Raw genomic sequence first — 16891 nt, 5'->3', positions numbered from 1 at the left:
GTCTCCACGGTGACCTCTCTGAGCCATGAGGTCAGAACTGTGGGGTTAGTGACATCCCACGACCAGAGCACCATAGTGCTGGGAACAGCCCTGACTACTGTAAGTAATCCCCAAACCTCACCTTTAGATGAAAGAATGTAGGAACTTAACCCAAACCAAGAAACAAATCAGCGTGATACTGGAAGGAGAGTGTTTCTGTGAGAGATCTAGAAGGCTCCTTTAGCTCTCGTCTCCCCGAGTCAGAAGAGTAGGACCTGGGGGAGAGGGAAGGTCAGAGAAAATGATTCTCAGCACCCTCCTCGAGTGGGTGGGAGGAAGAAATGAATGGAGACACCACAACCGCTCACGGTTCCTTGGACCTGAGCCTTAAGTTAGCTGGACTTACAAAAGCACCGCTTGACTAGCGCTGCCCAGAAGACTGTAGGTTATCAGCCTAATGACCCGTGGGCCAGCCCAGAGCAGTCAGAGACGAGTTTTTATTTCACTTAGGTGGTTCCGGGGAGAAACCTTTCCAGGACCCATGTATGGGCACAGCTGTTTTCCCTGATCAGGACCCTCGCGGCACCCAAGTAAGTCTATGATTACCAGTCAGATGTTGTTCCACCTCTGGCCTATTGCAAATCCTCTTCTTTTTTTCCCTAATAAATAAGCTCCTGCTATTTTCTTCTACAGTTATATTCATTTCTTAATCATCTCACCTTCTGTTCACCAAGTAATCAAAATCCAGAGCAGCAGAATTTTCCACTCTTGTTTTCCTATGGTAAAGAAGCACTTAAAAGTAGACCAATTCTTGGTGGCTTTAATCTCTCAAGTGTCTCAAGATGTTCTGTTGAGAGACTCTTGGAGTCCTCATCTTAGGACTTGATACACTATGTCCTTTCAGAGGCTTAGCACATTTTATCTTAGTTTTCAGAGATCACTAAGTAAATGAGGGGAAAAGGTAATTCATCTTCTTTGTGGGAAAACTAAATCATCACTAAGTAGTCAAAACACCATTTACTTAATGAACCTCCTACTCAACGGTGCCACTAGAACTGAACCTCCTAACTAGGTGGGAAGCCAAAATATCATCTCACAAAGGCACAGGGGACTTGTCAAGTGGCAATGCCTTTATTACATAAAGTTCAACACACACCTTCTCAGACAGTTTTGCTGTATTGTCCTGTCACTGAAGAGGTCACCAGCATGTATGGTGGACCCTCAGTGATGACCTAGTATGGGAGACAGCTTTGGGTTGGGTATTGGTCAGCTCTCCAGGGGAGTGAAACCATTGGAACATGGTTTTGAAACCCTCAAAGGAAAAGTACCTAAGTGGTCAAATAATTCCTGCAAAGGTCATGCACGCTTTTCTTCAGGAAATATACTCCGTTCCCTACTCTGTACCTACTGTACTTGGCCATCTGGCCTCCAGGACCCACAGTAAACCAGATGACAGTAGCTGACAAGTAGGGACAGCTGTCATTTTATGTTGGCAGCTACAATAAATGACAGCTGACTGGCAGGGAAAGAAGTGGGGTGATGGCTCTAAAGAGCAGAGAGGACTGGGTCTGTCACTCAGTGGTGGAACACTTGCTGGCATGCAAAAGGCCCTGGGGGGAGGGCAGAGAGAGATGGGATGGAAGAGCTCAAACCAGAGATCAGAGCAGTTAGCTGCAGGGCAAGCCACCCTGAGTGAACGCCCCTGTCATTACTCTCTCACAACAGTGTGATCACCGGCTCCATAGTGCTCACAGGCTGGCTGGGAAGACACCGCAGGGATCTAGTCCAGCTCGCAATTTACAGATGAGAAAACAGGCCTGGGGAAGCACCGAGGGCCCAGCTCAGGATCACAGCTGGTTAGGGGTGCAGCCGCAACGGCTGCCAGGCTCTCGGGACCCCAAGGGCCAACTCTTACCCCACGCATCCCACCTCAGAGAGGTGAAAAGAACGCGTAGCTTCAGGGGGCTTCGAAAGGCTATGAAGGACTTACTAAACGTTTAAAATCTTTCCCTGACAAAATGGTTGAAGCCTCACTGATTAAATATAAGAATTAAATAAGATGAAGTACAAAAGGCCATCAAACATAGAGATCAAAACCCTGTTAGCTATTATGAATGAAAAGTCTGACCTATGAAAATGTTTGAACATTATTATATTAATGTTTCTCTGCCAGAAATTAATTTTCATGAAACCATTGACACATTGCAGATGCAAAACCTCTCCCTCAGAAAGTCCTCCAAGAGGACCCTCTTTTAAATGTATACTTTCACTTTCTATCTTTTTGCTTCGATTTAGTATGCTTGGCCAATGCTATTGTTATCACAGGGTTCCAATAGCTTTCTGGTTTTACACCACTGATAGACCTTAAAACATTTTCTGGGTGGTGCAGTGGTGCACACCTGTAATCTCAGCAGCTCAGGAGGCTGAGGCAGGAAGATCATGAGTTCAAAGCCAGCCTCAGCAACTTAGAGAGGGCCTGAGCAACTCAGTGAGACCCTGTCTTTAAATAAAATATAAAAAAGGGCTGGGGATGCAACTCAGTGGTTAAACACCCGTTTTGATCTAATTTCTTTAAATGATTTTTTGTTTTTTAAACTGGGATTTGAACTCAGGGCCTCAAGCACACTAGGCAAGTGCTCCACCACAGAGCTACCTACCCCACCCTTTTTAAGACAAGGTATCACTAAGTTTCCCAGGCTGACCTCAAGCTTGCCATCCTGCTGCCTCCACCACTGCCCTTGGTTGTAAATGATGATCTAAAGCAATTCTCTGAGAGGCAGAGGAGGAGATGAGTTGGTAGGATGGCTGAATGGTTGAAGAAAATATAATGATTTCCTTCACACCAAGTAAATCCTACTTCTCTATCCAAGATTTTCTGTAATTGACTTCTTTCCTTTCATGCCTGTGAGTTCATCCAACTATCTTTACATTCATCAGTGAACTCCTAAGGGTTAAAGAGATGCTTCCAAGCATTGCAAGGTGACCAATGTCGAAGGTACCACCACCAGATCCTTCTTACATTTGCATTCTCTATGAACTATACACCTAGTTGGCCTGAGCATTAAGTGTTGGGCTGTCTTTTGCTGAGTCTCCTCTCTCTTCCCAAAGTGATGTCATCCTCTTCCACCAACTTTGAATGCCATAAAGTGATGACTCGACATTCCCAGCCCTTGCCTCTCAGTGGCCCCCATCGCTGCTTGCTGATACCTACCTGCTTGCTGGACATCACCACTTAGCTGCCTATTGGGCACCCTACACTCACCATGAAGAAAACCCCAGTGCTTGTGTTCTTCTCTCCAGGTCTCATCCTAAAAACCTCCTCCTCCTTCATCCTAATGGCAAGCCAGTTGCTCAGACCTAAATCTTTAGTACCCTTGACTTCTCCCAACCTCACCCCCACAGAAGGCTTCATCATGAAGCTCATTTAGTCTAACATTCAGGGTCCTTCCCTTGCTCAGGACCCATCCAAAGCCCTCTGTGTCATTTTGTGTTCAGTTTTTCACTTTTATTAGAGAGGGTCTTCACTCTGTACAAGTTTCAGGTCTCACAAAACTTGGATCTGTCTCTGCACCCTGTGTCCAGCTCTATTTTCAAAAGAAAACTAAAACTGACCATTTCGGGCACCATTACAGACCAAGCCACCATCTCCCCTGGAGAAATGCAACACCTTCTAAAGCTCCATCAGCTTCTTCACCTTCCAACCTCTGGTCTCCTTCCAGGCAGCAGGCGGGATGATCTTTTAAAACTGTTTTTGTAGGTCACATCTTACTGAAACCTCCAGTGGCTTCCCATTCCCGTCAGGACAAGGCACATCACTGAACAACACGCTAGGTGATCTGGCCTCTGTTGCCCTCCCGCCCCTTCCCTCCTCACTTACTCCCCTTACCTACACCCCTTTCCTTCCAGCAATTGCCAGATTCATTTTTGCCTTTGAGCTTTTGTCCTGTTTCCTCAGCTTTGGAGAAACTCCTCCATTTCTTCACGTATCTCATTTTTCAACTCAAATGTCACCACTCCTCAAAAGACTGTGTCCCTAAAGTACCATCCCACCCTCCTCCAGTCATTCTTCATCCCACTGTCCTCCCTTTTCACTTATCACTAAATGAAATTATCCTAGCCTCTTATTATCTGACTTCTCTCCAAAGATCACAGGCTCCATGAAGGTGAGAACCCAGTCTGCACGCTCCCTGCAGCCTAGCCCTGCAGTGCCTACCACAGAGAAGGGTGCCATTAAATAGTCATTAAACTAGGGAATTAAGGAAAATGTTCATTAAATAAATACTAATGCAGTGGCACAACGCAGCACTACACATAGGGTGGGTGGCATGCAGCATGAACTATTACAGTGCCCCTTTCTTCCTCTTAAACTACAGACTGCTAAGTCTATCCTGTCAATTGCTGAAAATTTGAGATGAGGATTGATGTCACAATTAATACTCCACCATGTATGTCATCATAATGCCTAAGGCAAGATGTCTGTGCCTTTGTGTCCAAACTGAAAGGTATTTGCTATAAATAGCAAAAAAGGTGGGAAGGAGAATAGGCTAAATCATATCTGAACTGCCTAATCCCCTCTTCCCTAGCACTGGTTTAGAAAGGCTCAGGGGTTCGAGGGTTATGAAGGTTATCCATATATTCTCAGCCAAGTAAAAATACTGTGAAAATAGGAAAAAAAATCAGTACTTGAGGACTACATTGATTTCCTTCAGCTCCATAAGGAAAAGCATTTTTAAAATAATAGCTTTATTGAAATATAAATCATATATCATAAAGCTCACCCTTTAAATGCATACAATTGACAGTTGCATGTCCATTACCACTACCGCATTCGAGGTCATTTTTATCACCCCCCAGAAGAAAGCTCCACATTTGTCAGCAGCCTCTCCTCACCTCTCTCTGTTCCCCACTGCCCCTCTCCATCCCCAGGCACATTGCAACCATTCGTGTATTTTCTGTGTTTATGGCTTTGCTCATGCTGGACATTTCATGTCTATGGAACAACAACAAAAAAGAAACCTGGTATTTATGTCCAACTTATTTCATTTAGCATAATGACTTTATTTGTTCATTTACTTATGTATTTTGTTACTCGGGATTGAACCCAGGGGTGCTTTACCACTGAGCCATATCCCCAACCCTTTTTATTTTTTACCTTGAAACAGGGTCTCACTAAGTTGCTTTAGGCTTTTGCTACGTTGCTGAGACTGACCTCAAACTTGTGATCCTCCTGCCTCAGCCTTCTGAGTCACTGTGATTACAAGCATGTTCCACGGTGCTCAGCCTAGTATAATGATTTTAAGGTTCTTGCTATAGCATGTATCAGTAATTTATTTCCTTTTAATGCCAAATAATATCTCATTGTATAGTTAGATCATACATTTTGTTTACCCATTCATCAATTGATAGTTTGATCATTTCCACTTCCTGGCTATCATGAATAATGTTGCTATGAACATTCATGTTAGGTTGTTGTGTAAATATGTTTTAATTTTTCTGGAGTGTTTAGGAATGGAATTGCTAAATTATATGGTAACTATGTCTAACTCTTTGAAGAACTGTCAGATTGTTTTCCAAACTAACTGCATGATTTTACATTCCCATCAGCAAAGTATAAAGGCATAGGAAAGAGTATGAGGGTTTGAATTTCTCTAAATTCTCACTGGCACCTGTTATCAGTTTTTAATCAAAGTTTTCTAATGGCTATGAATTAGTAGCTTACTGTGATTTTGATTTGCATTTCCTCAATTATTAATGATGCTGAACATTTTTCATGTGTTTATTGACCATGTGTATATTTTCTTTGCTGAAATGTTCACGTAACATTTTGCCTACTTTTTAATTGGGTTGTTTTGTTGTAGAAAGTAACAGTTCTTTACACATTGTGGATACAAATCCCTTGGAAGATACATGATCTGTATATGTTTTCCTTCCATTCTATGGTTTGTCTTCACTTTTGACAGTTTTCTTACAAAGCACAAAAGTTTTCATTTTGTGAAGTCTAAAGAGTTTAACTCTTTTTCTCTTTTGTGATTTTGGTTCATGTCTAAAAACCAATTGCCTAATTCATGACCATGAAGATTTAGTCCCATATAGTCCTCTAAGAATTTCAAGGTTCTAGCTCCTACATTTAAGTCTATGACTCATTTTTAGGCTTTTTATATGGTGTGAGGTAGGGGTCTAGCTGTACTAGCAAGTTTTGTTGAAAAGACTACTTTTTCTACATTGAATGGTCTTGGCCCCTGTTCAGTAAGGGTTCTCCACAGAAACAAGAACAACAGGATATATATACAGAGTTATAGATTTATTTTAAGGAATTGGCTCATATCATTATAAGAGTTATCAAGGCCAAATCCCAGAAAGCAGGCCAGCACTCCAGAAACTCAGGTAGCAGTTGATGTTGTGGTCTTGAACTTGAAATCTAAAGGGCAGGCTAGTAGGTGAAAATACCAGAAAGAATTACTATTCTGTGTTCTTGGGGCATAATCACTTCTTCCTCCAGAACCTCAGTATTTCCTAGTTAGGCCTTCCATTGATTGTAGGAAGTTCACCCGTCTCATGAAGAGTAATTGTTTTTGCTTAAATGTGACTAATTATAAATGTTAAATCACATCCACAAATAACTTCATGGCAACATCTAGACCAGTGCTTCACCCAAAGACTAGCCAGGTTGGAACATAAATTAACCATCATGGCACTCTTGACAAGAATCAACTGACAACCCTTGAAAGGGTTTATTTCTGTACTCTCCTCTAATTCCTCTTCTATATGTGATTATTCCTATGCCAGCATTACAATGTCTTGATTACTGTAGCTCTGTAGTAAGCTGTGAGTTCAGAAAGTATGAATCTTCCAACTTTCATGTTTTTTGATATTGTTTTTGTTATTCAGGCTCTTGCAATTGCATATGAATTTTAGGATCAGTTTGTCCATATCTTAACAAAAAAAAGCAGTTGGATTTTGATACAGATTGCCTTGGATCAACTGAGGAGAGTGGTATTACCATCTTAATAATTTTTGATCTTCCAATCCATGTATATGGAATATGTTTCCATTTATTTAGATTTCCTATACTTTCTTTCAATAAAGCTATATAATTTAATGCATAAGTCCTACACTTCTCTTATGAAATTTATTTTTATTTCATTCATTTTTATGTTATGGTAAATGGAATTATTTTTATTTCAATTTTTGATTGTTCATCTTGCTATGCTGCCCAGTCTGGCCTTGAACTCATGATCCTCCTCCTGCCTGTGATGTGCACCTGTAGCTGAAATTACAGGTGCACATCACCATGTCCAGTTCTACCATTGATTTTTGTTATGGATCTTATATCCTGCAACCTTGCTGAGTTCATTTTATTTGTTCCAAGTATGTGGATTCCTTAGGAATTTTCTCTATACTAAATCATGCCACCTGTGAATACAGAACTTCCAGCACAATGGACAATCTTGTCTTATTATTGATCTCAGGGTGAAAGCATGCAGTTTTTCTCTAGTATGAAATTAGCTGTGAGTTTGTCATAGATGGACTACATGAGGTCAAGACTGTTTCTCTTTATTGCTAGTTTGTTGAGTGCTTGTATCATGAAAAGGTCTTATAGTAGAGTCTGTGAAAGACTTTTTCCACATCAGTTGAAATGATCCTAAGTTTTTGTGCTTTATTCTATGATATGGTACCTTTCACTGATTTTCAAGTTATGCCAATGTTGTATTCCTGGGATAAATTCCACACATAAAACACAACATATAGTCCTTTTTATATGGTGCTAGACTGTCTGCTAGTATTTTGTTGAGAATGTCTGTGACAACATTGCTAAGGGGTATTGGTCTACACTTTTCTCATGATGCCTCTGTCTAGTATTGGTGTCATGGTCACACTGGCTACATAGAACAACCGTGTGTTCACACTGCTTCTAATTCTTCTTAGAGTTTGAGAAGTATTGGTGTTAATTCTTTAAAGGTTTGGTGGAGTATGTGCAGTCATCTGGTCCTAGAGTTTTTTTTTTATTATTATTAAATTCAATCTGTTTACTTGTTATAGGTCATTTCAGATTTTTCTACTTCTTTCTGAATAAGTTTTGAAAATTTGTGTCTTTCAAGGAATTTGTCCATTTCATCTAGATTATCTAATTTGTTGGCATATAATTGTTAACAGTATTCCTTTATCATTCTTTTAGAAAGTGTGGGATGATGTCCCTTCTTTTATTCTTTAGTATTTGATTTCTCTCTCTCTCTCTCTCTTTTTCCTGGTCAATATAGTCAAAGGTTTTTCAATTTTGTTAACAAAATCTTTCAAAGAAACAATTTTGTGTTGTTTTCATTTTTTCTTGTTTTTAAATTCTATATTTCATTTGTTTCCTTTCTAGTCTTTATTATTTCTTTCTTTCTGCATGTAGGTTTGGTTTGCTCTTATTATAGTTCCTAAGAAACTAACGTAGGTGTTTACAGCTCTAAATTTCCATATGAGCACAGATGTCACTACACCCCTTAAGTTTTGGTATCTTATGCTTTTGTTTTCATTCGTCTCAAGGTATTTTCTAATTTCTCTTGTGACTTCTTCTTTGACATATTTGCTATTTAGGGAGTGTGTCTTTTAGCCTATACATATTTGTAAATTTCTCAAATTTCCTTTTGTTCTTGATTTATAATTTCATTCTATTGTGGTGAGAGAACACACTTTATGATTTCAGCCCTTTTAAATTCACTAAGATTTGTTTTATGGCCTAACATATGGTCTATCCTGAAGAACATTCCATATGCACTTGAGAAAAATGTGTACTCTGCTGCTGTTGGGGGGAGTGTCTTACAAGCTTCTCTTGGGTTTAGTTGGTTTATATTGTTCCTCATGTCTTCCACTTATCATTAATCTGCTTAGTTAACCTATCAATTATTGAAAGTGGGAACTGATGTCTCAAACTATTTCTTGAATTTTTTTTTTCTTTCTTAATCCCATCAGGCTTTGTTTCATGTATTTTGGGGCTCTGTTGTTAGTTGAATGTGTTTAAAATTGTTATATATTTATGATTGATCTTTTATCATAAAAATGTCCTCCTTTGTCTCCAATGACATTTTCTGTTTTGAAATCTATTTTTCTGATATTAGTGTAGCCATTTTCAGTTAGTTCTCTCTTGGATACTGTTTACATGATGTGTCTTTTTCCGTTCTTTCACTTTTAGTCTATTTGTGTACTATGAAAAAACATTTAAGTTCAAAGAAAAAATCCTTCTGCTTGAGTCTATTTTTGTTTCAGATTTTAAAATGCAACAAATGATGTTTTTTAAATCCACTTACAACATTTAAATGAAAATAACCAACATCAAGAAAATAAAAGATATTTTTCTTTCCCTTTAACTCTTGACCAGTCCTAGATTTAACTTATACTTATTCTATAATATCAAATTTGATCTGTTCTTAATTACTATCTAAAGGTCCACAATTCTGTTTATGTCAAACCAACAGGTGAAGAAAATTCCTAAGCAAGGAACACTGCTCATAAAGTACTGTACCATGTCTCCAAATCCCTAAGAATCAAGTTAGAAAACTGGACGCAACAGAAATCACTATAAGGTATTTGATTTCACTTTGGTGAACACTCACTTCCTTAAGCTAAATGTACAAAATATGTAGGATAGCCAGCTAGTTGGTTACTTTATTCTCTAGCACAGTACTGTCCAATAGAAATAAACTGTGAGTCACAAATGCAAATCGCATATGTAATTTTAAAAATTTAAAACTTCTAGGAGCCATATTTTAATAAGCAAAAAGAAACAAGTGAAAAATATCAAGATATTTAATAATAAGGTTTATGAATAAACATAACTAATTTGTTTAATTCAAAGTATTATTTTTCCAGAAGTAGCCAATATAAAGTTGCTAATTTCTTAAGTTTTTAGAATTTGGTATACATTTTACCATTTTACACTTAAAGCACCTCTCACGGCCGTAATTGCTGGTGGCTACCATACTGAACAGTACAGCTGTAGGATTCAAAGCTGGGAATGGACTTTAAATGCTGTGCTGAACAAATCGAACTTTAAAATTCCTTCTTTCCAGGCACATGCTTGTAATCCTAGCAACTTGGGAGGCTGAGAAAAGAGAATCCCAAGTTCAAAGCCAGGCTCAGGAACTTAGCAAGGTCCTAAACAACTTAGTGTGACCCCCCCCCACACAAGAAAAAAAGGGCTGGGGATGTGACTCAGTGGTTACCAAAAAATAAAAAATAAAAAACTGATAATCAGGTAGATGTGTGATCAGAATTGTTTACATATTTTAGAGATTTCAATCTATATTAGTATTGACAGCTATCTTTTATTTAACATTTACTCTGTGCCAGACACTATGCCACTTCTTTTCATAGAAGAAGAAATTGGGGCTGTGAAAGGTTAATTAACTTGGGTAAGATCACACAGCAGATACATTGTTCCAATTATATCTTGATGTTAGAACTTCTGTGTTAGATCATAGTGCTTATTCCCATTTTATAGATGAGAAATTGAGGCAAGGTCACACAACTAGTAACAGACTGAAGATCCAAACCCACTAGACTCAAGTTCAAGCCTCTTGACCTTCTACCATCTATCTCCTTGGGAAATAAATTAACCTATATTCCTGTGGGATGCCTTTATACAATATCTGAGAGATTTTCTTATAAGAAACTAATCCTCTTATAGAACAAACAGGACTCCTACTGTGGGAAATGGGCTTGTTAAGTGCAATAAATTGCACAAAGTCTCAGCATTACAAAATTTTCCAAAATGGCAATCCTGCTGCTGAAAATAGAGTACCCACTTAGTAAGTTTTCTGGATACCAGAACTACTCTCTATTGCCACCACCCCTGTCCTTTTTTTTTTGTGTGTGGTTCTGGGGACTGAACCCAAGGCCTTATACGTAACAAGGCAAGTACTCTACCAACTGAGCTATATCCCCAGTCCTCCTTCCCTTTTGATTGAAAATTTCCAGTGTGAAAGTAGGACTGGGTTGTGATTCCACATCCTAGCAGTTAATGTAATTACTAATACAAATTGTTTTGTTTCTAGCCTAAAATAATTCCAAGTTTGTTCTGCCTCATCAAAAAACAAAACAAAACAAAAAGTATCCCAACACCAGGTGTCACGTGACACACACCTGTAATCCCAGTGGCTGGGAAGGGAGAGACAGGAGGACCAGAAGTTCAAGACCACCCTGGGTAACTTGGCAAGACACTGTCTCAAAGTAAAAAGTAAAATGGGCTAGGGATGTAGCTCAGTGGTAGAGTGCCCCTGGGTTCAAACCCCACTAAAAAAAAACAGAAACAAAAAAAAGCACACATATTCTGACAAATCTACAAACTTACGTTGGCATATCTATTATTTAGATTTGTTGGAATATTTGAGAATTTCACTGTTTATCCTAGTTATTAAAAATGGTTTAGTATATAACTCCTGAAATTTTAAGACCCTTGGGTGAGGAAAAAGCCTCCTCTGAATCCTGACATACACATAATGGTTTGATTTTGAATAAATAATGTGGCCAATGAATGAAAAAGTGTCACATCTAAAAGACTTCAGTTCTGTAAATATAGGTCCGCAAAACTCCTGTAGGTAAGTTTTCTAAGCTAAAACACTGTTAAAGCTAAAACTTCCTGAGGGAATTCTACTAATCAATTTGATTCCTTCATAAAAATCTTGGCTGGCTATCACAACTCCATGTGGATCCCAGAGCCTCAGCCCAGATTCTGCACACAGTGGCCAGCGATGACGTAAGGCCAAGGTTTAAAATTATCTAAGAGCAAATGTTTAAGAAGACTTTCAAAGAGCAGAAATAGCCAACAGGAAATTAAATTCCCTAAATACTATGAGCTGCCGGAGGTGAGGAACTACTCTCCATCTCACCCGACCTGGCACCTCCTCACTAGGAATAGTGTCCTTTTGAGGCAAAAGTGCATTATTTTCTTCCACTGACACCCCTCCATCAATCAATAAACACACTGGACACAGCAGGGTCTCCGCAGAAGGAAGGTGGCTTAACACCCCTCTCGGGGCCTCTGGCAGGCCGGGCAGCGAAGGCAGACTGGCCTTGTATCACTTATTCACCAGAGAGCTGCAAATCAGGTGTCTGGGCCCCTGGGCACTGGTGGACATCGCTAATAGACAGGTCAGCCCTACAAACCAGTGCCGCTTTGGGGAGGGCAGTCTGTCTTCTCAGGCACTGAAAGCACTGGACCCCAAGTTGGGGTGCAATCACGGCGCGCGGGGTGGGGGCGTGCGAGCTGCGTGGTCAGCCCCCCACGGCCGCGGGCGGGAGCCCGGGCTGAGTAACCCCTCTTCCGGGCAAGCCCAGGGCGTGAGTCACTGGTGAGCGCGCGGGAGGAAGGGGCGGCCTGAGTCATGGCCCCGGGGGAGGCCGGAGGGTCTGACAGAGGAGGGGTCCGAGGAGGGTGGGGGTGGAATTCAGGGGGAGTGATCTTCAAGGGGCTCCCTTCTCGAGGGGTCGGGTTCGCGGCTGGACTCCTGGGGCCCAGGGACCCAGGGGGTTGGGCCCGCTCCTCGAGCCGCGGGGTGGGGCTGGGGACAGCCGGGGAGGGGGCCCGCCAGCCCGCGGCGCCGAAATCTCCCGCGCTCAGGAGCCCGCCCCTCCTCCCCAGCCAGGCCTCACGCCCCTCGCCGCGCCCGGGCTCGCCCGCCGGCTCCTCCCGCTCCCCACCCCCTCGACTCGACTCGAGTCGGAGCCCAGGACTCGGCCCCGGCCCCGGCCCCGGCTCCGACCCCGGTCCCGGCTCCAGCCGGGAGGCGAAGCCTTCGGCCACCCCCCCGGCAACACACACACAGCACAGCCGGCGGCCCGCCGCGCGCGCGGCCAGTGACGGCACTGCAGGGAGCGTGGCCAATCGGCGCGGCCCCGGAGGAGGCGGGCTCGGCCCCGCCCCCTGCCCCCGGGCCAATGAGGGTCCGACTCCGGCAGCCACGGCCGGGTGAGAGGGCGCGAAGCCCCGCCCCGTCCTCCCCTTTCCCCTTTGCCCCGCCCTTTCCCGCCAGGCCCCCCAGCCCCGAGCCGCCTTTGGTGCCGGTCCCCGCGCTGGGCCCGCCCCCGCCCCTCCCGCCGGCCCGCCAGCGCGCCTCACGGCTCCTGTCTCCCCTCCCTCCTTCTCTCTCACGCCTAGCGCAATGGCGGCGGCCGCGGCGGAGCAGCAACAGTTCTACCTGCTCCTGGGAAACCTGCTCAGCCCCGACAATGTGGTCCGGAAACAGGCGGAGGTAAGCGAGCTCACCGCCCGGGTCCCCGCGCCCCGTCGGCGCGCCGCCCCTTCCCGCACGCCCGGCCTTGGCCACTCCGCGACGCCGCGCAGGCCGGGCCGGCGGGCGGGCGGCGGCCGCAGCCCACGTGTGAGGCGGCCCGTGGCTCCCGCCGCGCCCCGGGCCCTTCCGGCCCTTGCAGCCGCGGCGCCGGCGCCGGTTGCCTCCCGCCGCCCCGCGCACACGTGCGGCCGCGCCTGACACGCCGCCCCCGCCCGGCGTGGAGCGGCCGCGGGAGGGGGTGGGCCGCCGGCGCGCCGGACCGGGCCGCAACTTGGCGGGCCCCCGCGCCCGGCCTCCGGCCCGCCGGGTCCGCTCGGTGCCCAGCCCAGCCCGCGGGCCGCCCGGACCGCCCCGCGCCCCTCTCCGGCCCCGCTGCTCCTCCCTCGCAGCCCTGCCCCGCTGCCTGGCTTCTTCCCATTCAGCCCTGAGGTTCAGTTCACGTCGGAAGCCGGTGCCCCGAATGTGCAGCCCTTCCTGCGAAGTTGCCTTCGGGGCTGCTTCTGAGCAGCTCCCTCGCTCGCCGCCCCCCTCCGGACCGGCTTCCTGGATCTCTAGGGATTCGTGGTCTCGTAAACGGGACGGATGGGACTTCCGTTGTCTCCCTGGCCAGCACCATATGTCGAAGTCCTCATTGCGCTAGGTCTAACCGAATCTCTCCCCTCTCGGATGTAGTTCAGGAGACATTCTTTGAGATACGTCTGCGGACCCGCAAGCAGTGAGACACTCGTTCCGTAGAAGACGGAGTTACATTGTCAATGTTGAGACCTGGGCTGGTGCGGTCTTTGAGGAAAGGGAGAAACTTTGCAGCGACCCTCACACTTGATTATTCGTGGAGTTCTTTGCAACCATGCGATTGAAGATTTTTATAAGATTCACGGAGGGATATTGAGATGCTTTTACAGAGCAAAACTTATTTTGCATGTAGATAAAGAAATTGAGGGGCAGGTCTTTTTTTTTTTTTTTTTTTTTTAAACTGGCCCAAAGAGTTGAGAGTTGTCTTTTAAACCACGATCTTGCTAATATGTGTTTTGGACGGAGTAGGATTTGCCGTTCATGCTTAGTGATTTAGTAATAAATGAAGTTAGATACTGGAAATTCACTTCTGTATGAAAAAAACACTTAAATTATTAACTGTGTCCTTATAACTTTTTGTTCATTATGCATGTAAGATATGTTCAGGATGAAACTACAGATAGTTTTTTAACCCATTTTCAGGTGTCTCCTGGATCTTCCTTGAAAATATGTGTTTACAAACATAACATGTTTACATTCATTTTTTTTCTAGAATGGGCTTACAATGCACACATTATTTGGAAGCATGGATTTTCACCCACTGTATTTCACGTTACCACATGAGAGTTTTTTTAAGCAGCTAGAAACCATCATATAGACAAGATGTATTATATAAACAGCCCCCTGTAAATGGATAATTGCAGTTTTTAGTGACCTCTTAAAAATAGTGGTGTATGTATGTTAACTGGTAAGCCTGTCTTTGTGTACTTTGGGTGGGGTTACTTTTAGAATACTTAAAAGTAGCATTTGTATTCAGAAGTAATGTGCGTATAATAGTTACATCAATTCTGCACTCAAGATATGATGATGCTAAAAAGTATTGATGCCTTCTGCTAACTCCAGAGATAATTTCAAACCAAAGTAAATTCTTAATCCTATACCATAATAGAAATTTCCATGTGTTACAAAGCAGAACTGCAGTGTAATTAGTAAGCTAGTTTAATTCTCCCTCTTCCCTCCACTTGCTTAAGTCTCTATTGTCAAGCCTAGTGGGGAATCTCTCTTCTATTGAACTAAATACCAGTGTCTGGTTCAGCTTGAATTCCAATTGGTGCCTGTTGTAAATCTTTTATCACTTACATCACTTTGGGGATAGTTAGCAGCATTCAGCACATTTTCTCATGAAGAACAATTGGAAATAAGTACTGTTATTCTCAGTCTCTTTATTCCTAGTAAAAACATTCAGATGCTATGTTTTTATTTTTCTTTTTTATATCCTGAGAATATATTTGTATGTAGAGCAAGAACTATGGTATAGAATTTTCTTAATTTGTCAAAAAAGTAAATACTAGAAGCAAGTGCTTAGTGTCATAATGTAGTACTAAGTTGGTCTGTGGATAGAGCTACTTAGGAAAGTATTTGACTGCATATAAAGATATCTCAATAATCCCCCTTTTTTGCCTTACGAAATAAGCCTTTTGTGAGTAATCTAAATAAAATTCAGCTTTAAATCTGATAAAGCAAATATAGAAATATTATCCTTGAACTTAATTGACGTGTGCTGAGTAAATATCTTTGTATTTACTCAGTTAAAATAAAAATACTTAGTCGGCATATAAATACCAATTTGTTGACTAAGGTGATTTGTATTCAAATATAAAACCAAATACAATAAAATACTTTATTGTTGTATTTTGTTGAAATTGTTGAAGGACTGCAAAACTTAGTTTTTAAAACTTTGCCTATTGTATAAGCTATTTGATGATAGGCTTTATATTTTATTTCTATCTTTGAAAGTCTTCCAAGGAGCCAGGCACAGTGTTGTATACCTTTTAATTCCAGTGACTCAGGAGGCTGAGGCAGGAGGATCTCAATTAAAAGCCAGTGTCAGCAATTTAGTGAGACCCTAAAAGACTGGGATGTGGCGCAGTAGTTAAACACCCCTGGGTTTAATCCCAGTACCAAAATAAATAAATAAACCTGCAAGGATTTATCTTTTCAGCTTTACAGAAAATGTTTCCCATATTTGAAGAAATTATTTGAATGCCTTTGAGTATCAAAATACGATAATTTGCATGAATATATAATTGACAAGTAGTTCCTAGTTGACTCCAATGGTATTCATGACTGGACATTTTTATATATTAACCTAAGTATTTTATTAATCAGGCATGGATTTTGTATGGCTCCTCATTGATTCTGATACAGAAATAGTTTAAATTGAAGGAGCATAATATTGAAAGATAGACCTGATTGTTGAGGGACCAAGATGTTTTATGACGTAATAGTAGTTCTTTCATTTTCTCATACAAGGTAGGCTCGTTATAAATATTTCTGGAGTAAGAAGAGTACTTACTACGTTTCTCCTTTGCAAGCAGGGAAGTAGGGAGGCAAAATCTGGACTTTGTGTGATTGTATGTGGTAGAATCAAATGAAATTAAAATTTTTTATTTGTAACCACACTGGTAACATTTACTGAACCTATTTAGACTAGTGTTAGGAATAGTCTTAGAAATATTCTTTATAGCATTTGCTGTATTCTAATGTCCTTGAGTTGTGCCATCTTTGCCCCTATAGAATTTGTGTATTTAGACTAAAACTTTAAGGCTCTTTGTTTTCTATCCATCCAGTATCCTTGGCCAGTCTTTTGGTATATATATAATAATATATTTGGATTACCACAACAGAACATATCAAATGGTGAGACCCTCAATTAGAGTCAGATGGCACTCATACATGGTAAGCTCTCCTACCATAATCTAGTATGGAATTGTGTTGAATATTTGACATCATGCTTATAAGTCTTTACTGGAATTGGCATATTCACATCAATAATTCTACCAGAGCAAGGATAGAGATTCTGAAAATTCTTAGCAGGTTTTCTGAAAGTGATTGATATCCTAGCA

The 16891-nt window shown here is 42.2% G+C and overlaps 1 protein-coding gene across 1 annotated transcript in view; it reads left to right on the top strand.

Moving 5' to 3' along the window:
- Positions 1-13000: 13000 nt before the first annotated feature.
- Positions 13001-16891, top strand: part of Ipo5 (importin 5) — a 42453-nt gene continuing 38562 nt past the window's right edge. Inside the window, exon 1 of the mRNA XM_047553848.1 lies at positions 13001-13211. Within this exon, the coding sequence (XP_047409804.1) occupies positions 13122-13211 (90 nt within the window). The 5' untranslated portion in view covers positions 13001-13121. The remainder of the gene's footprint in view (positions 13212-16891) is intronic.

This window comes from Sciurus carolinensis, chromosome 5 (assembly GCF_902686445.1).
Source record: "Sciurus carolinensis chromosome 5, mSciCar1.2, whole genome shotgun sequence".
Classification (NCBI taxonomy): domain Eukaryota; kingdom Metazoa; phylum Chordata; class Mammalia; order Rodentia; family Sciuridae; genus Sciurus; species Sciurus carolinensis.
This window is presented reverse-complemented; position numbering and strand designations above follow the sequence as displayed.